The sequence below is a fragment of the Pelophylax lessonae genome, assembly GCF_965119305.1.
Source record: "Pelophylax lessonae genome assembly, chromosome: 3".
In the NCBI taxonomy this organism is placed as follows: domain Eukaryota; kingdom Metazoa; phylum Chordata; class Amphibia; order Anura; family Ranidae; genus Pelophylax; species Pelophylax lessonae.
The window spans coordinates 662,252,701-662,277,003 of NC_138770.1; the positions used below are offsets into that span (position 1 = coordinate 662,252,701).

The 24,303-nt window shown below is 48.7% G+C and overlaps 1 protein-coding gene across 1 annotated transcript in view; it reads right to left on the bottom strand.

The window, feature by feature from the left end:
* Window positions 1–21,899, bottom strand: part of TMX4 (thioredoxin related transmembrane protein 4) — a gene marked incomplete at its 3' end in the record, with an annotated part of 111,710 nt that extends 89,811 nt beyond the window's left edge. Inside the window, exon 1 of the mRNA XM_082250618.1 lies at window positions 21,693–21,899. Coding sequence (XP_082106744.1) covers window positions 21,693–21,865 — 173 coding nt within the window. The 5' untranslated portion in view covers window positions 21,866–21,899. The remainder of the gene's footprint in view (window positions 1–21,692) is intronic.
* Between the last annotated feature and the right edge of the window lie 2,404 nt (window positions 21,900–24,303).

Below are 24,303 nucleotides of genomic sequence, written 5' to 3' on the forward strand. Positions count from 1 at the left end.
CTGGTAAGCCATATAAATGAAATGCGTCGGCGAGCTCTGGAAGTTAAATTTCTTTTGTTGTGATCCTCTCGCTGGCTCACATGCACAAAGATAATGAAATGTCTCCTAAGGCTGTAACATTGCCTCAATCTGCTCTTTGGATTATGAATGAACATCTCCAAGATAAAACAATTTGTGCGGCTTTCATGGGGGGGGGGGGGGGGGGTGCAGAGAAGAAAACAATGTACTTCAATTTTCTACAGCACAGCTGAATCTTAATCATCCCCAATAGTAGCTTCCAGCTGAACATTTATTACATCAACAAATCATTACAATCAGGCTGAGGAGGTTATTGTTTTCTAAAGTCAGATCTCCTGTTTGTATGCGCTCCACTTCTGTTCAAAGTCCACCTTCAACACCGGTTCACACTGATGCGATGAGGGAAACGCAGCGAATCCTGTGCGTTTCCCGCACCACATTTCTATCACATGGCGTCCATGCGATCTGCTGAAGGTGTCGATGTTGGATTAAAAGTGAAGTTCCGGCCGCAAAATCATTACATTAGATTTTGTGGCATCCGCTTCCTTATTGTCACCTGAAAAAGAATTGGATATTCCCGAATTTTTATTTTTTTTTTTACTTACCTTGTTTAAGAAGAATATATACTCACGTTTCCTTCAACTTCCTCCCTCTGCCGCCGCGGCCCGCGCCATCACTTCCTGTCCCGCAATGCGTCCTGGGCGCTCTTACTCATCACTCCTAGGAGGCAATGGGCAGTGACGTAGGCGGCCGGCCGCTCCTCTCATCGCGTTATTTGCAAACAGGAAATGACGCGATGATAGTTGTCCCTATGGAAACCCTTACTATGCCGATCGCATAGTACTGGGCATGCGCGAGATTTCACGCTGCATTCACCGGCCCCCTTCATCTAGAAGCAGGGCATACATTTGCATACTGCGGCTTCGAGTGACCAAAGATGAAGACAAAGATGGCGGCGCTCAGCAAACTTTTTATAAACTAAGATTTTATGATTGCCAATCAATTATTAAACTGCTTAAAACCTGATTAGCGGATGTATGAGGGGCGGTGGATCACTGTTTGGGAAGTATTTAAAAAAAAAACAAACGATTCTGTGGCCAGATCATCATCAATCATCATCCATCATCATCATCCAGGATCTATATAGCACCAACAGTTTACGCAGCACTTTACAATATAAAAAGGGAGAGAATACAGTTAGGCTCCTTTCACACGAACGATGCTCCATGCATCCCTATGGGGCAGCGGATTTCAGCGGAGACATGTCCGCTGATACCCACTGCTATCCGATTCCGATCCTGTCCGTGAAATTCGGACGGATGGAAACGCTATTTTCCATCCATCCAGGGGATCGGATGAGAGCGGACAGGCAGTCCGCTCTCATCCAATTCCCCCATAGAGAGCAGCGTGGCTCTGACATCTCCCTCTCTGCACATAGAGCGGAGATGGAGCTGTCACCTGCCTGCTCAGCGGGGATCGGTGGATCGATCCCCCGCTGAGCAGCACGGAGACCACCAACGGAAGCGGACCGTGTGAAAGGAGCCTTACAATACAATAAAATACACGAGAATTAAGAAGGCCCTGGTCAGAAGAACTTACAATCTAATAGGGTGAGTGTAACGGAACAGGGCACCCCTGACAGGGTACCTCCGTTGACAGATGCTCCTAGTGCATCCGAGGGCTCCAAGCACTCCACCGCAGCTTGGTTAGGGTCTCGCTGTCGCCTACCCACCCTGGACCTACGACAAGGCTCCAGGTTCCAGTGGGTGAACCTCTCTTTCCCCAGAGAGTGCAGCAGAACAAGCTCTTACAAGAGCTTAGTGATTATCTAAGGGAGTATGGAAGACCATAGCAATCCCTTGCAGCATATTCCCCCAATAAGAGACAGAACTCTATATTGAGGGTGAAGTAACTCTAGAACAACTTTATTGAACAAGAAACAGACTTCTATACAGTTTTCACCCACAAGGTTACCGCCCAGGCGGACCTTGTTGAAGACTGGACGTAACATTCACAATCCAATAGGAACAGAGTTTTACACTCTCATACAGTGTACACAATCCCTCCCCTCTGGCTGATTACAGTAGCATATACAGATGAAAAAGTGTATACAGGAACTAATTATCTAGCCATCTGGACAGAACAATGTGAGGTCATTAACATTTAACAATGGAACAGACCGGTAAACGTTATCACAATACACGTTCCCTTCCAATACACAAACAATACGGAAGTCTGCGAATGACAGTCTTTGTGTCTCTCTCACAGCCAATCATGGAATACACTGTGTAAGGTGGTATTAAATCTTCATATTTCTATATGAAGATTTTGCTGACAAATATTAAAGCAATCATCTGTCTTTCACTCATAGTGACGGTTAGTACCGTCACAGTGAGGCAGGTGGTAAAAAGGTTATAACTGTGGGGAATGAGCTGATGGAAGAGGTAAATGATCAATTGGAGGTGTGATAGGCTTCCCTGAAGAGATGAGTTTTCAGGGATCACCTGAAGTCAGCCAGAGTAGGAGACAGCCGAACAGATTGAGGTAGAGCATTCCAGAGGATAGGACAGGCTCTGGAGAAATCCTGAAAATCTTATTCTTGCTAGAAAACTAGTTAGAACCCCCAAACATTTTTTTTTTTTTAAATCAGAGGCCCTAGAGAATAAAATAAAATGGTCTGCAGAACAATTTAATGGGTCAGATGGTGAAAGCACCAACGAGAAAATGCGTTACTAGACCTACTGATTACAAATAATACAGACCTGATCAATTAGTTTGAGTTTAAAATCACATAAATGGGAAACACAAGGGTAATACAAAGACACCGGGAGTGCTATAAGAACATACTAAAAGGTATTGGCCAGTGCATTCCAAAAGGGGTATACATTTAAAAGAGCTAAAATAAACCCTGGGTGGCTAAACTACAATGTAAAAATGCAAATAAAACAAAAGAGAAGGCATTCAAAAAAATACAAGGCTGAGGGGTCATTGGCAGCATTCCAACATTACAAAGAATGCAATAAGAAATAGAAGAGCGGAATCAGGGTGGCTAAGAAAGAGCACGAAAGGCACATTAAATAGTAAGAAAGTGAGGCGAGTACAAATTGGCCTCATAAAAGGATAATGAAGGGAACTTGGCTATAAAAGACAGAGAGAAGGCAAAGTTTCTAAATAAATTCTCCTCAGGTCTTCACAAAATAACTGTGGTGGGGGGGGGGGGGGGTATAGTAACCTAGACTTTAATGTTGACGTTAATACATCACAGGAAGCACCCTCATGGTTAACAGAAGACAGAGTCAGAATTAGACTTGCAAAAACTTACATAAATAAGGTCACTGGGACCAGATGGCTTACACCCAAGGTTCCTTAAAGAGGAAGTAAACCCTCCTCAGGAAGTTGTACCTATAGGTAAGCCTATATTAAGGCTTACCTATAGGTACTGTAAATATCTCCTAAACATGCACCGTTTAGGAGATATTTACCTTTAATGCAGCCAGTGACGTCACTGGCGCATGCGCTCTGAAGGAACGGCAGATCGTGCCGTTCCTTCAGAGCCCCGTGCCGTGACCGTCGGCTCCCGCGCACGTGCGCGGGAGTGACGTCGCCGCGGCTCCGGCCAATCAGATGGCCGGATGCCGCGATCCCGGAAGACGGGCGACTATACATGTCGCCCGTCATAGAGGTAAGCGGGCGGCACGGCGGGGGCTCGTTCTAAGGTAAGTATTTCATAATGAGCTAGTATGCGATGCATACTAGCTCATTATGTGTTTCTCTTTCAGGATGTAAAGAAGAGAAAAAAAAATTTTCTCGGTGTACAACCTCTTTAAGGAACTCAGCCAGGTGCTAGCCAGACCATTGTTCCTAATTTTGATGGACAGTTTACTGACGGGAATGGTACAAGCTGATTGGAGAAAAGCCAACGTGGCACCAATATTTAAAAAAGGGTCAAGATATATCCTGGGGAACTACAGGCCGGTTAGTCTAACAAAAATAGAATGCAAGCTATTGGAGGGGAGGATAAGGGACTATACACAAGATTATTAGTAATGAAAAACGGTATCAGTAGTAATCAGCATGGATTCATGAAAAATCATTCTTGCCAGACCAATCTATTACCCTTCTATGAAGAAGTGAGCTGCCATCTAGATAAAAGGAAGGCCTGTAGGTGTCGTGTATCTGGATTTTGCAAAGGCATCTGATACAGTTGTGCTCATAAGTTTACACACCCTGGCAGAATTAATGATTTCTTGGCCATTTTTCAGAGGATATGAATAACACAAAAACGTCTTTCACTCATGGTTAGTGTTTGGCTGAAGCCATTTATCATCATCAACTGCGTTTTTTACTCTTTTTAAATCATAATGACAAACAGAAACTACCCAAATGACCCTGATCAAAAGTTTACATACCCCAGTTCTTAAAGCAGAGTTCCACCCTGGGAAAGTTTTTTTTAATAAAAATACCCCCGGGACAGTCAGGGCTAGTACATTCCACAATGGATAGCCTCTGATCTGTCCCGGGTTGCACTTACCTTTTAGAAGAAATATTTACCTTGAAAAGTTCTTGTCCAGAGCTGCCATCTCAGGTGTAGGCAGCTTGAAGCTAGCGCGATCCTCTTCTGCGTCCTCTTCCATCCTCTTCGGTCCCACGATGCACTGCACCGGCCCCACCGTCACTTCCGGTGCCGCAGCGTCATCCCTGCACAGCTTCTGGGCATGCCCAGAAGCTGTTTAGCAAGGTATGACGGCGTCTGCACCAGAACTGATGTCGGCGCCGATGCAGGCGCATTGATTCCTGGGAGCGATGACGTTCAGCTCCCAGGAATCATTGCAAAGCCAGGAAGTGACGAATCGCCGTGGCCGCCGAGGGGAGGAAGAGGAAGTAAGGGGAGTATATTTTCTTCTAAACAAAGTAAGTAATAATAAAAAATAAAAAAATTGCGATTATCCATTTGTTTTTCAGGCGACCCGGAGCAAGAAGATGGAAGTATAATTTTAGGGAGGAACTCCGCTTTAATACCGGTATTGTCCCCTTTAACATCAATGACAGCTTGAACTCTTTTGTGGTATTTGTGGATGAGGCTCTTTGTCTTCTCAGATGGTAAAGCTGCCCATTCTTCCTGGCAAAAAGCCTCCAGTTCCTGTAAATTCTTGGGCTGTCTTGCATGAACGGCACGTTTGAGATCTCCCCAGAGTGGCTCAATGATATTGAGGTCAGGAGACTGAGATGGCCACTCCAGAACCTTCACTTTATTCTGCTGTAGCCAATGACAGGTCGACTTGGTCTTGTGTTTAGGATCATTGTCATGTTGAATTGTCCAAGTACGTCCCATGCGCAGCTACCGGGCTGATGAATGCAAATTTTCCTCCAGTATTTTTAGATAACATACTGCATTCATCTTGCAATCAAGTCTGACCAAATTTCCTGTGCCTGTGTAGCTCGCACATCCCCAAAACATCAGCGATCCACCTCCGTGTTTCACAGTAGGAATGGTGGACCTTTCATCATAGGCCTTGTTGACTCCTCTCCAAATGTAGCGTTTATGGTTGTGGCGAAAAAGCTCAATTTTGGTCTCATCACTCCAAATGACTTTGTGCCAGAAGGTTTGAGGCCTGTCTCTGTGCTGTTTGGCGTATTATAAGTGGGATACTTTGTGGCATTTGCGTAGTAATGGCTTTCTTCTGGTGACTCGACCATGCAGCCCATCTTTCTTCAAGTGCCCCCTTATTGTGCATCTTGAAACAGCCACACCACTTGTTTTCAGAGAGTCCTGTATTTAACCTGAAGTTATTTCTGGGTTTTTCTTTGCATCCCGAACAATTTTCCTGGCAGTTGTGGCTGAATATTTAGTTGATCTACCTGACCGTGGTTTGGTTTCAACAGAACCCCTCATTTTCCACTTCTTGATTAGATTTTGAACACTGCTGATTGGCATTCTGAATTCCTTGGATATCTTTTTATATCCCTTTCCTGTTTTATACAGTTCAACTACCTTTTCCTGCAGATCCTTTGACAATTCTTTTGCTTTCCCCATGACTCAGAATCCAGAAACATCAGTGCAGCACTGGATGAAAGACGCAAGGGTCTGTCAGGAGTCCAGAAACTCATTGACCTTTCATACACACACTAATTACAAGCAAACAGATCACAGGTGAGGATGGTTACCTTTATTAGCCATTCAAACCCCTTTGTGTCAACTTGTGTGCATGTGATCAGACCAAAATCACCAGGGTGTGTAAACTTTTGATCAGGGTCATTTGGAGTAGTTTATGTTGTCATTAGGATTTAAAAAGAGTAAACACAGTTGATTGATAATAAATGGCTTCAGTCAAACACGAACCATGAGTGAAAGAAAAGTTTTTGCGTTATAATTCATATTCTCGGACAAATGGCCAAGAAATCAAATTCTGCCAGGGTATGTAAACTTATGAGCACAACTGCACAGTTCCCCACAAACGTACAAACTAGGGTACGTAGTAGGGATCGACCGATTATCAGCAAAGCTGATATGTCGAGGGCCGATATCCACTTTCCCTGATATATCGGAATCGACCCCGGAGGTTACCAATATTTAGGGAAAGTGCTTGTACCGGAGTGATGTCTGCAGCTAGAGGCATCACCCCGGTACCGGCATCCATAGCCGACGGTCGGCTGTCTTGTAATGACAACTGATGGAGCCTTCCGCAGTTCACCCTGGTCTCCCATCCCACAGGGAGACCCGGGCAACCAGCCTGCATGGCCCGCCGAAGACCCGATCAAAGCCGCATTCGGCTCTGATTGGGTCTCCATGCAAAAACCTGGAAGTGATCTCATGACATCACTTCCGGGTACTCGGCGCCAGATTAAAAAAAAAAAAAAAAAGCATTCAAAACAGCCAAACTTAGCGTTTTGAATGATTTTAAGTGCAGAGGAGGGGTTTGGGGTCTTTTAGACCCCCAGATCCTCTCCACAAGAGTACCTGTCAAGAAAAAATTAAACATTTTTTTAAAATGTACGAAAATAAATCGGCAAATACCGATATGCATTGGCCAAAATATCGGTATCGGCAACGAAAAACCGATATTGGTCGATCACTAGTACGTAGGTATGGACCATAGGGTGAGTATCTGGATTCAAAACAAGCTTCAGGGGTGAGTCTGAAGAGTAGTGATAAATGGGGAGTACTCGGAAAGGTCTGGTGTGGAAAAGTGGTGTCCTCCAAGGATCTGTCCTAGGACCAATCCTGTTTAACCATTCCGGACCGCCCGCCGCAGGTTTACGTCACTACTTTGACGTAAGGGAAAAAAATAAATAAAAAAATGTAAAATGTAAGGGCGCCTTGTCCCTTTGAGCTCGCGCGCAGAAGCAAACGCAAGTCGCGTCCACATATGTAAACAGTGTTCAAACCACACATGAGATAATCGAGCGAGAGCAATAATTCTAGCTCTACACCTCCTCCAACTCTAAGCTGGTAACCTGTAGAAATTTTTGAAGCGACGCCTATGGAGATTTAAGTACCAATGTTTGTCACCATTCTGCGAGCGTATGCAATTTTGAAGCATGACATGTTGAGTAGGTATTTACTCGGCGTAACATTATTGAAAAAACAAATTGGGCTAACTTTACCGTTTTCTTATTTTTTAATTTAGAATTAATTTTTTCCCAAAAAAAATTGCATTTGTAAGTGCGCTGCCCCAATACGGTGTGACAAAGTATTGCAACGATCTCCATTTTATTCTCTGCAAAAAAAAAAAATTATATTATATTATATATATATATATATATATATACACATACACACACACACACACACTTTAGAGATATATATATATATATTTATTTTTGCAGATTGTGCAGAGAATAAAAAAGGAGATCATTGCAATAAAGAATATTTTGTTCAGGTAATGTTTCCACATGCTGTGTAGAAGTTATTGCCCTGCTTAGCTTGGTATTAGTGATCGACCGATATCGTTTTTTTTATTGCCGATACCGGTATTTTAGTCATCGCATATCGGTATCGGACGATATTTTCGTACATTTAAAGAAATTGTATTTTTTGATTTTTTTTTAAAACACAGGTACTGATATGGAGAGATCTGGGGGATCTAAAAGACCTCCAAACCCCTCCTGTGCACCTAAAAGCATTCAAAACGCCAAGTTTGGCTGTTTTAAATGCTGTCATTTTTTTTTAATCTGGCGCAGAGTACCCGGAAAGGATGTCATGACATCACTTTGGGGTTTTTACATGGAGACCCAATCAGAGCCGAATGCGGCTTTGATCGTGTCTTCTATTCGGCAGCCGTGCAGGTAGGATGCCCGAGTATCCCAGTGGGACGGGAGACCCGGGCGAGCCGCGGAAGGTGGCGGGAGGACGTCCCCTCCCGCTCCTTGTAATGACAGCCGAGCGCCTTCTCAGCCACATCAGTTGTCATTACAAGACAGCCGACCGTCAGCTATGGACGCCGTTACCGGGGTGATGCCCCTAGCTGCAGGCATCACTCCGGTACAAGCACTTTCCCGAAATATCGGCAATATCGGTAACCGGTTACCGGGGCCGATTACAATATATCGGGAAAGGGCATATCGGCCCTTGATATCGGTCGATCCCTACTTGGTATCATACGCAAATACCGAGATTGTGCTGGTTTTCCCATCCTCCAGATTGTTTATGAATAAATTAACCACTTAAAGAGGAGTTCCACCTAAAAGTGGAACCTATGCTTTTTTGCTTACTCCCCCCCCCCCCCCTCCAGTGCCACATTTGGCACCTTTCGGATGGGGGGGGGGGGTACCCGTTTTTGACAGGAACCCTTTCCCACTTCCGGGATACAGCAACGCGGCGCCGTCCCTTGGAAGTTTGGCCCCTCCTCCTTTCCTTCCGCCAAGCAATTAGGAATGTGCAGTAGGGACCCACCCATGAAGCTGCAAGGCTTCACTGCCGGGTTCCCTTACCGACAATGGTGGTGGCAGCACCCGACAGCAGATGGAAACATCGGCTGCGGTTCCAACATCGCTGGACTCCAGGACAGGTAAGTGTCCTAATATTAAAAGTCAGTAGCTACAGTATGTGTACAGTATGTGTAGCTGCGGACTTTTAATTTTTGGAGGGGGAGGAGGGGAAGGCGGAACTCCGCTTTAAGGACCAGGCCTATTTCTGACACTTGTTTACAAGTGAAAATCAGTATTTTTTGAAAGAAAATGACTTAGAACACCCGAACAATATAATATATATATATATATATATATATATATATATATATACTATATATATATATATATATATATATATATATATATATAGTAAAACCTTGGATTGCGAGCATAATTCGTTCCGGAAACATGCTTGTAATCCAAAGCACTCTTATATCAAAGCGAATTTCCCCATAAGAAATAATGGAAACTCCGATGATTCGTTCCACAACCATTTCTTCATGAGTCCTTCAGTTTATAGTCCATATAGAAAGATTATAGCATTGCGATAGGTTGTTTAACCATAAAATGTCCATCCACAAATAGCCGCTTCCACAAGTGGATTAGAAGCAAAATCCAGCAGGAGCTACAGAGTATCAAAGAGAAGAGAGGCGCCTCTAAGTGTAGCAATATGTTTACATTTAATGAAGGTACAACATTTAGCAACTCACATGGTTGATGAATAAAACAGGCACATCTAAGTATGCAGGCATCCGGGGTAAAGCTGTCCACATAGACCATCTTCTGCACCGCCGGCTGCCAGTCTATAATCCTGAACAGAAGACCACCCTGCAGTAAAGCGATCTGAAAGCGAGGGGCAGCATGGAAGGGATGACGTAGATGGCGGTGCAGAGGATGGTCTATGTGGACAGCTTTAGCCTGGATGCCTGCATACTTAGATGTGCCTGTTCCAATCATCAACCATGTGAGTTGCTAAATGTTGAACCTTCATTAAATGTAACAATATTGCTACACTTAGAGGCTCCTCTCTTCTCTTTTATACTCAGCTGTGACTTGAGGCTACTTGTATATCAAGTCAAAATTTATTTGAAAATTTTGCTTGTCTTGCAAAGCGCTCTTAAACCAAGTTACTCTCAAACCAAGGTTTTACTGTATATATATATATATATATATATATATATATATATATATATATATATATATAGATAGATAGATAGATAGATAGATAGATAGATAATGGCCACCGAAAAAAGTGTGCAATTTTGCCACAATTCTAGTGCGTTTTTCATAGGTCATGCAACTCTAAAACCGCATAAAACACGGATGAAGTTTTGATGAGGTTTTCAATGGGGAGGGGCGTTTTTCATGCAGTTTTTTTTAACTGACCAAATATGCACCAATAAAAGCCGCAAGCAGGATTTTTAAACACTGCAACGGAAGCGCAACGGACCATTGTGAAGGAATACATAGCAATTAACCACTTGTCGACCGCCTAAAGTACTTCTACTGCGGCAAGCCGGCTCCCCAGAGCGAAATCACGTACCTGTATGTAATTTCGTGCATGGGTCGCGGGGGCACACACGCACCACCAGAGGCGCAACTGCACACTGATTGGCTACAGGGTGAGCCGATCAGCGGGTCCGGCAGACATCAACCTGCGATCGTTCCCGAGAGGCACAGAACAGCGGTCTGCCCATCTAACAAGGCAGATCGCAGTTCTGACAGGGAGGAAGAAGCAGGAACACAGATATCTGTCTTCCCCCAGTCAGAGCACCTCCCCCAAACACCGTTAGAAAGCACTCCCTAGGAGCACATTTAACCCTTTGATTGTCCCATGTTAACCCCTGCCAGTGTCATTAGTACAGTGGCAGTGCATAGTTTTAAGCACTGATCACTGTAATAATGTTACTGGTGTCCAAAAAATGTGTAAAAAAAGTGACAGTGTCCGGTCTGTCCGCCGCAATTTCACAGCCCCACTATAAGTCGCTGAACGCTGCCACACACACACTTTTTTTTTTTTTTTCCAACTTCGACCAAGTGAATCCTAAATTTTCGGTTAAGAATTTTCATTTCGGCGCACCACTATGTGACAGCTGTATATGGATTAGGAAAGAAGGCACTTCAATGTTTTTTTTTTTTGTTCATTAAAGTGGAGTTCCACCCTAAAATTATACTTACCTCCATCTTCTCGCTCCGGGTCACCTGAAAAACAAATGGATAATCGCAATTTTTTTTTTTTTTTACCTCGTATAGAAGAAAATATACTCACCTTACTTCCTCCCCTCAGCGGCCACAGCGATCCGTCACTTCCGCTTTGCAATGATTCCTGGGAGCTGAACGTCATCGCTCCCAGGAATCAATGTGCCTGCACCGGCCCCCCACGTCAATTCCGGTTCAGGCGCCGTCATACCATGCCCAGAAGCTGTGCAGGGATGACGCTGAAGCCCCGGAAGTGACGGCGGGGCCGGTGCAGTGCATGGTGGGACCGAAGAGGACGGAAGAGGATTGTGCTGGGTTCAAGCTGCCCACACCTGAGATGGCAGCGCTGGAGAAGAAGGTAAGTATTTCTCCTAAAAAGGTAAATGCAACCCGGGACAGATCAGAAGCTAGTCATTGTGGAATGTACTAGCCCTGACTGTCCCGGGGGAATTTTTAATAAAAAAAAACGTTCCCAGGGTGGAACTCCGCCTTAAAATAATTACAGTGCCATCATCCACATACAGGGACAATGGAAAAGATATTGTGTGTGTTGGGTACCGTCGTTTTTTGCAATATTATGGGCACACGCAATCTGAAGACTAAGTCCCGGTTCACACTACCGCGACTTGTCAGGCGACTTGGCTGCCTGACAAAGTCGCGGTCCATTCAGTGCAATTGGAACCGTTCTAATAGGAGAGACTCAAGCATTGCACCGCGACTTGCACGGACTTCACATAATGGAAGTCAATGCAAGTCGCTCCGACTTCGGTCAAAAGTAGTACAGGAACTATTTTCTAAGTCGGAGCGACTTGCATTGACTTCCATTATGTGAAGTCCGTGCAAGTCGCAGTGCACGGCGACTTCACTAGTCGCCCCCAAAGTCGTGTCGCCATAGTGTGAACCGACTCTTAACATTGGTTTGATATCCATTTACTCAACATAGCTGTAAGGGCTTTGCAAGCATTGCCTAAAAAGATTTTTGAGTCCTGCATTTTTTCTTTTTTTGCTTATGTCACAGTCAAACACAAATGTTAACACTTGGCATGCTTGGTATCTATTTACTTGAGGCAACCTCCTCTTTTATATATTTTGTGTAAATTGGGTATTATATTGTGTTTGCATGCACTAAAATTAATCTTAAAAGCGGAGTTCCGGGAACAGAAAACATTTTTCAGTGAACATACCCCCGGGACAGTCAGGGCTAGTACATTCCACAATGGCTAGCCTCTGATCTGTCCCGGTTCACACTTACCTGCAAGAAGAAATACTCACTTTTAAAATTTCTTCTCCAGCGCTGCCATCTCTGTTGTGGGCAGCTGAAGCCAGCGCGATCCTCTTCTGCGTCCTCTTTCGTGTCATCTTCTCCCAGAATGCACCTTCACCGGCCGCTCTCGTCACTTCCGGCGCCGCATTCCTCCACAGCTTCTGGGCATGCCCAGAAGCTGTTTAGCAGGGAATGCGGCGTCGCACCGGAAGTGACGAGCGGGGCCGGTGCCGTCGCATTGATTCCTGGAAGCGAAGACGTTCAGCTCCCAGGAATCATCGCAAAGAGGAAGTGACGGCGGAGCCGCGGCACAGAGGGAGGAAGTGGAGAATAGGTGAGTATTTTCTATCTACAATTACAAGGTGAGTAAAAAAAAATATATATATATATATACCTACCTAACTATCCAATTCCTTTTCAGGTGAAGAAGAGCCAGCGGATGGGCACAAAATCGATTAGGTCGATTTTGTGCCCGGAACTCCGCTTTAAATATTTTTCCTGATAATATGCGTATGATTAATAGCTGAGCAAATACTGTGCAACTTAAAAAATTGCAGCTACCATATTCTATAAGTCCTCAGCTTTCAGAAAAGATCTCAGGTTGTGGAGAGTTTTAAGTCATTTTCAGATAAAAATGCAGAATATTACAGGTGGGCAAAAAAAAAAAAAAAAAGTTGAGTCAAAAAGCGGTTTGCCCGAGAGCTTAGAAAATGCCACATTATCGCTATCAGCCATCTACCACTTCCTTTCCTGCTGGTATACTGTAGAGTGTGGGCAGAGCGATCAAACCCCAGAGTTCTTCTAACATCCTGTGAATGTTTTCTGATGAAATATCTGCAATAGAAACTTCTACTAAAAAACGAGCGCAGGAACGGATATCACAGCATCGCGCCAGTTACTGGACAGATTAAAAAATAAATTAATTATATGAAAGAACGCCATGAAAGAGGTCTCTTCTGTCATACTCTTATCGGACATACTGGGGGATGATTCACCAAGGCAGACAGACTTGCCCAAGAACATGTGGTGAAGGAACAAAAAAAAAAAAAAAAACACCAAAACAAAAAAGGCATTCAAACAGCATATAAAAATAAATAAATAAATAAAAACAAATAAAAAAAAAAAAACACCAACCAGCATTTTTTTTTTTTTTCTTGCATATAATTAAATGATGGAAGTCAGCAGATCTTCGTCTCATTCCCTGAGCCCTGAGGGAAATTCCCTTGCAGTCAGCAGTCTATTAACCACTTGCCGACCAGCCGCCATATTTTTTACTGTGTAATAAGACAGTGGGGGTGCACATGCCACCCACCCAAATCAGTGTCGAAAGATTAATACAGAGGAGTCGGAAGTACAAAAAAAACTGAGGAGTCTGAACATTTATCTACCGACTCCACAGCCCTGAATACGACCCAACGATACGTCGCCAATACGACCCAACGATACGTCACCAATACCACCCAGCGATACGTCGCCAATACGACCCAACGATACGTCGCCAATACCACCCAGCGATACGTTGCCAATACGACCCAACGATACGTCGCCAATACGACCCAACGATACGTCGCCAATACGACCCAAAAATACGTCGCCAATACGTCACCAATACCACCCAACGATACGTCACCAATACGACCAAGCGATACGTCACCAATACGACCCAGCGATACGTCACCAATACGACCAAGCGATACGTCGCCAATACCACCCAACCATACATCACTCTGAGGATTCCTCCTTCCCACTGTCCAACGCTACAATAGTGACAAATACACAAATACTTCGCCTTTCACTTCCATTTTATACTGAATGGGTTGTTTTACCAGATGATCGTTTACATTTACTTTAACACAGCCCTCACCGGCATGGGACACAACCCTCACCGGCATGGGACACAACCCTCACCGGCATGGGACACAACCCTCACCGGCATGGGACGCAGCGCTCATTCAGCATCATACTGTAAAAATGATAACCCAGACCGGCAAAATGAGAGTCCAGATATTCCAAATATTAGATGTGAGAGGTGAATAACAATGTACAGGGACAGCCAGCAAAGCAACCCTCCCCAATCACTATATCCCTCCCCTCTCTCTCTCCTGTCACTATATCCCTCCCCTCTCTCTCCTGTCACTATATCCCCACCCCTCTCTCTCCTGTCACTATATCCCCACCCCTCTCTCTCCTGTCACTATATCCCCACCCCTCTCTCTCCTGTCACTATATCCCCACCCCTCTCTCTCCTGTCACTATATCCCCACCCCTCTCTCTCCTGTCACTATATCCCCACCCCTCTCTCTCTCCTGTCACTATATCCCCACCCCTCTCTCTCTCCTGTCACTATATCCCCCCTCTCTCTCTCCTGTCACTATATCCCCACCCCTCTCTCTCCTGTCACTATATCCCCACCCCTCTCTCTCCTGTCACTATATCCCCACCCCTCTCTCTCCTGTCACTATATCCCCACCCCTCTCTCTCTCCTGTCACTATATCCCCACCCCTCTCTCTCCTGTCACTATATCCCCACCCCTCTCTCTCTCCTGTCACTATATCCCCCCTCTCTCTCTCCTGTCACTATATCCCCACCCCTCTCTCTCCTGTCACTATATCCCCACCCCTCTCTCTCCTGTCACTATATCCCCACCCCTCTCTCTCCTGTCACTATATCCCCCCTCTCTCTCTCCTGTCACTATATCCCCACCCCTCTCTCTCCTGTCACTATATCCCCACCCCTCTCTCTCCTGTCACTATATCCCCACCCCTCTCTCTCCTGTCACTATATCCCCACCCCTCTCTCTCCTGTCACTATATCTCCCCCCTCTCTCTCTCTCCTGTCACTATATCTCCCCCCTCTCTCTCTCCTGTCACTATATACCCCCCCTCTCTCTCCTGTCACTATATCCCCCCCTCTCTCTCTCTCTCCTGTCACTATATCCCCCTCTCTCTCTCTCCTGTCACTATATCCCCACCCCTCTCTCTCCTGTCACTATATCCCCACCCATCTCTCTCCTGTCACTATATCCCTCTCTCTCTCTCCTGTCACTATATCCCCACCCCTCTCTCTCCTGTCACTATATACCCCCCCTCTCTCTCTCCTGTCACTATATCTCCCCCCTCTCTCTCTCTCTCCTGTCACTATATCCCCCCCTCTCACTCTCCTGTCACTATATCTCCCCCCTCTCTCTCTCCTGTCACTATATCCCCCCCTCTCTCTCTCTCCTGTCACTATATACCCCCCCTCTCTCTCTCCTGTCACTATATCTCCCCCCTCTCTCTCTCCTGTCACTATATCCCCCCCCTCTCTCTCTCCTGTCACTATATCCCCACCCCTCTCTCTCTCCTGTCACTATATCCCCCCCTCTCTCTCTCTCTCTCTCTCTCCTGTCACTATACCCCCCCTCTCTCTCTCTCCTGTCACTATATCCCCCCCTCTCTCTCTCTCCTGTCACTATATACCCCCCCCCTCTCTCTCCTGTCACTATATCTCCCCCCTCTCTCTCTCCTGTCACTATATCCCCCCTCTCTCTCTCCTGTCACTATATCTCCCCCCTCTCTCTCTCCTGTCACTATATCCCCCCCTCTCTCTCTCTCCTGTCACTATATCCCCCCCCTCTCTCTCTCCTGTCACGATATCTCCCCCCTCTCTCTCTCCTGTCACTATATCCCCCCCTCTCTCTCTCTCCTGTCACTATATACCCCCCCTCTCTCTCTCCTGTCACTATATCCCCCCCTCTCTCTCTCTCTCCTGTCACTATATCCCCCCTCTCTCTCTCTCTCCTGTCACTATACCCCCCTCTCTCTCATGTCACTATATCCCCCCCTCTCTCTCCTGTCACTATATACCCCCCCTCTCTCTCTCTCCTGTCACTATATCCCCCCTTCTCTCTCTCTCTCTCTCTCTCTCCTGTCACTATATCCCCCCTCTCTCTCTCCTGTCACTATATCCCCCCCTCTCTCTCCTGTCACTATATCCCCCCCTCTCTCTCTCCTGTCACTATATCCCCCCCTCTCTCTCTCCTGTCACTATATCCCCCCCTCTCTCTCTCCTGTCACTATATCCCCCCCCTCTCTCTCTCCTGTCACTATATCCCCCCCCTCTCTCTCCTGTCACTATATCCCCCCTCTCTCTCTCCTGTCACTATATCCCTCCCCTCTCTCTCTCCTGTCACTATATCCCTCCCCTCTCTCTCCTGTCACTATATCCCCACCCCTCTCTCTCCTGTCACTATATCCCCACCCCTCTCTCTCCTGTCACTATATCCCCACCCCTCTCTCTCCTGTCACTATATCCCCACCCCTCTCTCTCCTGTCACTATATCCCCCCTCTCTCTCTCCTGTCACTATATCCCCCCCCCTCTCTCTCCTGTCACTATATCCCCTCCTCTCTCTCCTGTCACTATATCTCCCCCCTCTCTCTCTCCTGTCACTATATCTCCCCCCTCTCTCTCTCCTGTCACTATATCCCCCCTCTCTCTCTCCTGTCACTATATCCCCCCTCTCTCTCTCCTGTCACTATATCCCCCCTCTCTCTCTCCTGTCACTATATCCCCCCTCTCTCTCTCCTGTCACTATATCCCCCCTCTCTCTCTCCTGTCACTATATCCCCCCTCTCTCTCTCCTGTCACTATATCCCCTCCTCTCTCTCCTGTCACTATATCCCCCCCCCCTCTCTCTCTCTCCTGTCACTATATCCCCCCCCTCTCTCTCTCCTGTCACTATATCCCCACCCCTCTCTCTCTCTCCTGTCACTATATCCCCCCCCCTCTCTCTCTCTCTCCTGTCACTACACCCCCCCTCTCTCTCTCCTGTCACTATATCCCCCCCTCTCTCTCTCCTGTCGCGATATCTCCCCCCTCTCTCTCTCCTGTCACTATATCCCCCCCTCTCTCTCTCCTGTCACTATATACCCCCCCTCTCTCTCTCCTATCACTATATCCCCCCTCTCTCTCTCTCTCCTGTCACTATACCCCCCTCTCTCTCATGTCACTATATCCCCCTCTCTCTCTCCTGTCACTATATACCCCCCTCTCTCTCTCTCCTGTCACTATATCCCCCTCTCTCTCTCTCCTGTCACTATATCCCCCCTCTCTCTCTCCTGTCACTATATCCCCCCCTCTCTCTCTCCTGTCACTATATCCCCCCCTCTCTCTCTCCTGTCACTATATCCCCCCCTCTCTCTCTCCTGTCACTATATCCCCCCCTCTCTCTCTCTCCTGTCACTATATCCCCCCCCTCTCTCTCTCTCTCTCTCCTGTCACTATATCCCCCCTCTCTCTCCTGTCACTATATCCCCACCCCTCTCTCTCCTGTCACTATATCCCCACCCCTCTCTCTCCTGTCACTATATCCTCCCTCTCTCTCCTGTCACTATATCCCTCCCCTCTCTCTCTCCTGTCACTATATCCCTCCCTCTCTCTCTCCTGTCACTATATCCCCCCTCTCTCTCTCCTGTCACTATATCCCCACCCCTCTCTCTCCTGTCACTATATCCCCACCCCTCTCTCTCCTGTCACTATATCCCCCCTCTCTCTCTCTCCTGTCACTATATCCCCCCTCTCTCTCTCCTGTCACTATATCCCCCCCCTCTCTCTCCTGTCACTATATCCCCCCCCTCTCTCTCCTGTCACTATATCCCCCCCCCTCTCTCTCTCTCCTGTCACTATATCCCCCCCTCTCTCTCTCTCCTGTCACTATATCCCCCCCTCTCTCTCTCTCCTGTCACTATATCCCCCCCTCTCTCTCTCCTGTCACTATATCCCCCCTCTCTCTCTCCTGTCACTATATCCCCCCCTCTCTCTCCTGTCACTATATCCCCCCCCTCTCTCTCTCCTGTCACTATATCCCCCCCCTCTCTCTCTCTCTCTCTCCTGTCACTATATCCCCCCTCTCTCTCTCCTGTCACTATATACCCCCCCCCTCTCTCTCTCCTGTCACTATATCTCCCCCCTCTCTCTCTCCTGTCACTATATCCCCCCTCTCTCTCTCCTGTCACTATATCCCCCCTCTCTCTCTCCTGTCACTATATCTCCCCCCTCTCTCTCTCCTGTCACTATATACCCCCCTCTCTCTCTCCTGTCACTATATACCCCCCCCCCCTCTCTCTCTCCTGTCACTATATCCCTCCCCTCTCTCTCCTGTCACTATATCCCCACCCCTCTCTCTCCTGTCACTATATCCCCACCCCTCTCTCTCCTGTCACTATATCCCCACCCCTCTCTCTCCTGTCACTATATCTCTCCCCTCTCTCTCTCCTGTCACTATATCCCTCCCCTCTCTCTCTCCTGTCACTATATCCCCCCCTCTCTCTCTCCTGTCACTATATCCCCATACCTCTCTCCTGTCACTATATCCCCCCTCTCTCTCTCCTGTCACTATATCCCCCCTCTCTCTCTCCTGTCACTATATCTCCCCTCTCTCTCTCTCCTGTCACTATATACCCCCCCTCTCTCTCTCCTGTCACTATATACCCCCCCCTCTCTCTCCTGTCACTATATCCCCACCCCTCTCTCTCCTGTCACGATATCCCTCCCCTCTCTCTCTCCTGTCACTATATCCCCTCCTCTCTCTCTCTCCTGTCACTATATCCCCACCCCTTTCTCTCCTGTCACTATATCCCCACCCCTCTCTCTCCTGTCACTATATCCCTCCCCTCTCTCTCTCCTGTCACTATATCCCCCCTCTCTCTCTCCTGTCACTATATCCCCACCCCTCTCTCTCCTGTCACTATATCCCCACCCCTCTCTCTCCTGTCACTATATCCCCCCTCTCTCTCTCCTGTCACTATATCCCCCCCTCTCTCTCCTGTCACTATATCCCCCCCCCCCCTCTCTCTCTCCTGTCACTATATCCCCCCTCTCTCTCTCTCCTGTCACTATATCCCCCCCCTCTCTCTCTCCTGTCACTATATCCCCACCCCTCTCTCTCCTGTCACTATATCCCCCCTCTCTCTCTCCTGTCACTATATCCCCACCCCTCTCTCTCCTGTCACTATATCCCCCCTCTCTCTCTCCTGTCACTATATCCCCCCCTCTCTCTCCTGTCACTATATCCCCCCCCTCTCTCTCTCCTGTCACTATATCCCCCCCTCTCTCTCTCTCTCTCTCCTGTCACTATATACCCCCCCCCTCTCTCTCTCCTGTCACTATATCTCCCCCCTCTCTCTCTCTCCTGTCACTATATCCCCCCCTCTCTCTCTCCTATCACTATATCCCCCCCTCTCTCTCTCTCCTGTCACTATATCCCCACCCCTCTCTCTCCTGTCACTATATCCACCCCTCTCTCTCTCCTGTCACTATATCCCCACCCCTCTCTCTCTCCTGTCACTATATCTCCCCCCTCTCTCTCTCCTGTCACTATATCCCCACCCTCTCTCTCCTGTCACTATATCCCCCCTCTCTCTCTCCTGTCACTATATCCCCCCTCTCTCTCTCCTGTCACTATATCCCCCCCTTCTCTCTCTCTCTCCTGTCACTATATACCCCCCCCCCTCTCTCTCTCCTGTCACTATATACCCCCCCCCTCTCTCTCCTGTCACTATATCCCCACCCCTCTCTCTCCTGTCACTATATCCTCCCCCTCTCTCTCCTGTCACTATATCCCTCCCCTCTCTCTCTCCTGTCACTATATCCCCACCCCTCTCTCTCTCCTGTCACTATATCCCCCCTCTCTCTCTCTCCTGTCACAATATCCCCCCTCTCTCTCTCTCCTGTCACTATATCCCCCCTCTCTCTCCTGTCACTATATCCCCCCTCTCTCTCCTGTCACTATATCCCCCCTCTCTCTCTCCTGTCACTATATCCCCCCCCTCTCTCTCTCCTGTCACTATATCCCCCCCCCTCTCTCTCTCCTGTCACTATATCCCCCCCCTCTCTCTCTCCTGTCACTATATCCCCCCCTCTCTCTCTCTCCTGTCACTATATCCCCCACCCCTCTCTCTCCTGTCACTATATCCCCCCTCTCTCTCTCTCCTGTCACTATATCCCCACCCCTCTCTCTCTCCTGTCACTATATCCCCCCTCTCTCTCTCTCCTGTCACTATATCCCCCCTCTCTCTCTCTCCTGTCACTATATCTCCCCTCTCTCTCCTGTCACTATATCCCCCCTCTCTCTCTCTCCTGTCACTATATCCCCCCTCTCTCTCTCTCCTGTCACTATATCCCCCCTCTCTCTCTCTCCTGTCACTATATCCCCCCTCTCTCTCTCTCCTGTCACTATATCCCCCCTCTCTCTCTCTCCTGTCACTATATCCCCCCTCTCTCTCTCTCCTGTCACTATATCCCCCCTCTCTCTCTCTCCTGTCACTATATCCCCCACCCCTCTCTCTCCTGTCACTATATCCCCACCCCTCTCTCTCTCCTGTCACTATATCCCCCCTCTCTCTCTCTCCTGTCACTATATCCCCCCCTCTCTCTCTCTCCTGTCACTATATCCCCCACCCCTCTCTCTCCTGTCACTATATCCCCCCTCTCTCTCTCTCCTGTCACTATATCCCCACCCCTCTCTCTCTCCTGTCACTATATCCCCCCTCTCTCTCTCTCCTGTCACTATATCCCCCCTCTCTCTCCTGTCACTATATCTCCCCTCTCTCTCCTGTCACTATATCCCCCCTCTCTCTCTCTCCTGTCACTATATCCCCCCTCTCTCTCCTGTCACTATATCCCCCCTCTCTCTCCTGTCACTATATCCCCCCTCTCTCTCTCCTGTCACTATATCCCCCCCCTCTCTCTCTCCTGTCACTATATCCCCCCACCCCTCTCTCTCCTGTCACTATATCCCCCCTCTCTCTCTCTCCTGTCACTATATCCCCCACCCCTCTCTCTCCTGTCACTATATCCCCCCTCTCTCTCTCTCCTGTCACTATATCCCCCCTCTCTCTCTCTCTCCTGTCACTATATCCCCCCTCTCTCTCTCTCTCTCCTGTCACTATATCCCCCCTCTCTCTCTCTCCTGTCACTATATCTCCCCTCTCTCTCCTGTCACTATATCCCCTCCTCTCTCTCTCCTGTCACTATATCCCCCCTCTCTCTCTCCTGTCACTATATCCCCCCTCTCTCTCTCTCCTGTCACTATATCCCCCCTCTCTCTCTCTCCTGTCACTATATCTCCCCTCTCTCTCCTGTCACTATATCCCCTCCTCTCTCTCTCCTGTCACTATATCCCCCCTCTCTCTCTCTCCTGTCACTATATCCCCCCTCTCTCTCTCTCCTGTCACTATATCCCCCCTCTCTCTCCTGTCACTATATCCCCCCCTCTCTCTCTCTCTCCTGTCACTATACCCCCCCCCCCCCCCGGTACTCACAATTCTACCATCCAGTGTCCCTCCAGTATTTGTGTCCAGTTCTCGGAGGTGACAGTGAGGACGGAGCTCTCCTCCTGGTCCGCCCCGCACAGCCCGGACACCCAGACCACCAGCAGCAGGCCCAGCGCCGCCTTCATCCCAGCCTGAGGCCGCACCGACCCCGGAGTCACCATGACACACCGACTGCTGGATGAGGAAGTCCGAGCAATGACCCCGCCTACACCCCGATCATTAACCCCGCCCCGCCCTGCAGAGTGTAGGGAGAAGGCCGTTCATTAACTCCGCCCCCATTGCCAAGTGTATATGGAAGGCAGAGCAATAACCCCGCCCCTACCGCCTGAATGAGAAAGGCCGATCATTAACCCCGCCCTCCCCGCCGAGGGCATGAGAAAGGCAGAGAAATAACCCCGCCCCCATTGTCGATCATTAACCCCGCCCTCCGACTACGGAGAACTGGCGGGAAATATGATTTAAGTCGAGCGCCCCGCCTTCTCCCCTCACTGTGACATCAAAAACCTCGCCGAGATCTCCTCATCTATTCATTATCACACACCGACCATTATTTATTTATATTATTACTGATATTCTTTTCATATTTTTTTTTCCTGTGTCGCGCGTCTCTGTTTCTGTGTCGCGCGTCTCTGTTTCTGTGTCGCGCGTCTCTGTTTCTGTGTCGCGCGTCTCTGTTTCTGTGTCGCGCGTCTCTGTGTCTGTGTCGCGCGTCTCTGTTTCTGCGTCGCGCGTCTCTGTTTCTGCGTCGCGCGTCTCTGTTTCTGCGTCGCGCGTCTCTGTTTCTGCGTCGCGCGTTTCTGTGTCGCGTGTCTCTGTTTCTGTGTCGCGCGTCTCTGTGTCTGTGTCGCGCGTCTCTGTTTCTGTGTTGCGCGTCTCTGTGTCGCGCGTCTCTGTTTCTGCGTCGCGCGTTTCTGTGTCGCGCTTCTCTGTTTCTGTGTCGCGCGTCTCTGTGTCTGTGTCACGCGTCTCTGTGTCGCGCGTCTCTATGTCTGTGTCGCGCGTCTCTGTTTCTGTGTCGCGCGTCTCTGTTTCTGCGTCGCGCGTCTCTGTTTCTGCGTCTCTGTTTCTGTGTCGCGCGTCTCTGTTTCTGTGTCGCGCGTCTCTGTGTCTGTGTCGCGCGTCTCTGTTTCTGTGTCGCGCGTCTCTATGTCTGTGTCGCGCGTCTCTGTTTCTGCGTCGCGCGTCTCTGTTTCTGCGTCGCGCGTCTCTGTTTCTGCGTCGCGCGTTTCTGTGTCGCGTGTCTCTGTGTCTGTGTCGCGCGTCTCTGTGTCTGTGTCGCGCGTCTCTGTTTCTGTGTCGCGCGTCTCTGTGTCGCGCGTCTCTGTTTCTGCGTCGCGCGTTTCTGTGTCGGGCTTCTCTGTGTCTGTGTCGCGCGTCTCTGTGTCTGTGTCGCGCGTCTCTGTTTCTGTGTCGCGCGTCTCTATGTCTGTGTCGCGCGTCTCTGTTTCTGTGTCGCGCGTCTCTGTTTCTGTGTCGCGCGTCTCTGTTTCTGTGTCGCGCGTCTCTGTTTCTGCGTCGCGCGTTTCTGTGTCGCGCGTCTCTGTTTCTGTGTCGCTCGTCTCTGTTTCTGTGTCGCGCGTCTCTGTGTCTGTGTCGCGCGTCTCTGTTTCTGTTTTGCGCGTCTCTGTTTCTGCGTCGCGCGTCTCTGTTTCTGCGTCGCGCGTCTCTGTTTCTGCGTCGCGCGTCTCTGTTTCTGCGTCGCGCGTCTCTGTTTCTGTGTCGCGCGTCTCTGTTTTTGTGTGGCGCGTGCCTGCTTCTTTGTCGCGCGTCTCTGTTTCTGTGTGGCGCGTCTCTGTTTCTGTGTCGCGCATCTCTGTGTCTGTGTGGCGCGTCTCTGTTTCTGTGTGGCGCGTCTCACTGTCTGTGTTGCGCGTCTTATGGTCTGTGTCGCGCGTCTCACTGTCTGTGCCGTGTCTCTGTGTCTGTGTGGCGCGTCTCTGTGTCTGTGTCGCGCGTCTCTGTTTCTGTGTCGCGCGTCTCTGTTTCTGTGTCGCGCGTCTCTGTGTCTGTGTCGCGCGTCTCTGTTTTTGTGTGGTGCGTGCCTGCTTCTTTGTCGCGCGTCTCTGTTTCTGTGTGGCGCGTCTCTGTTTCTGTGTCGCGCGTCTCTGTGTCTGTGTGGCGCGTCTCTGTTTCTGTGTGGCGCGTCTCACTGTCTGTGTCGCGTGTCTCTGTGTCTGTGTGGCGCGTCTCACTGTCTGTGTCGCGTGTCTCTGTGTCTGTGTTGCGCGTCTTATGGTCTGTGTCGCGCGTCTCACTGTCTGTGCCGTGTCTCTGTGTCTGTGTCGCGCGTCTCTGTTTCTGTGTCGCGCGTCTCTGTGTCTGTGTCGCGCGTCTCTGTGTCTGTGTTGCGCGTCTCTGTTTCTGTGTTGCGCGTCTCACTGTCTGTGTCGCGCGTTTCTGTTTCTGTGTCGCGAGTCTCTTTTTCTGTGTCGTGCGTCTCCCTGTCTGTGTCGCGCGTCTCACTGTCTGTTTCGCATGTCTCACTTTCTGTGTCGCGCGTCTCTATGTCTGTGTCGCGCGTCTCTGTTTCTGTGTCGCGCGTCTCTGTTTCTGTGTGGCGCGTGCCTGCTTCTTTGTCGCACGTCTCTGTTTCTGTGTC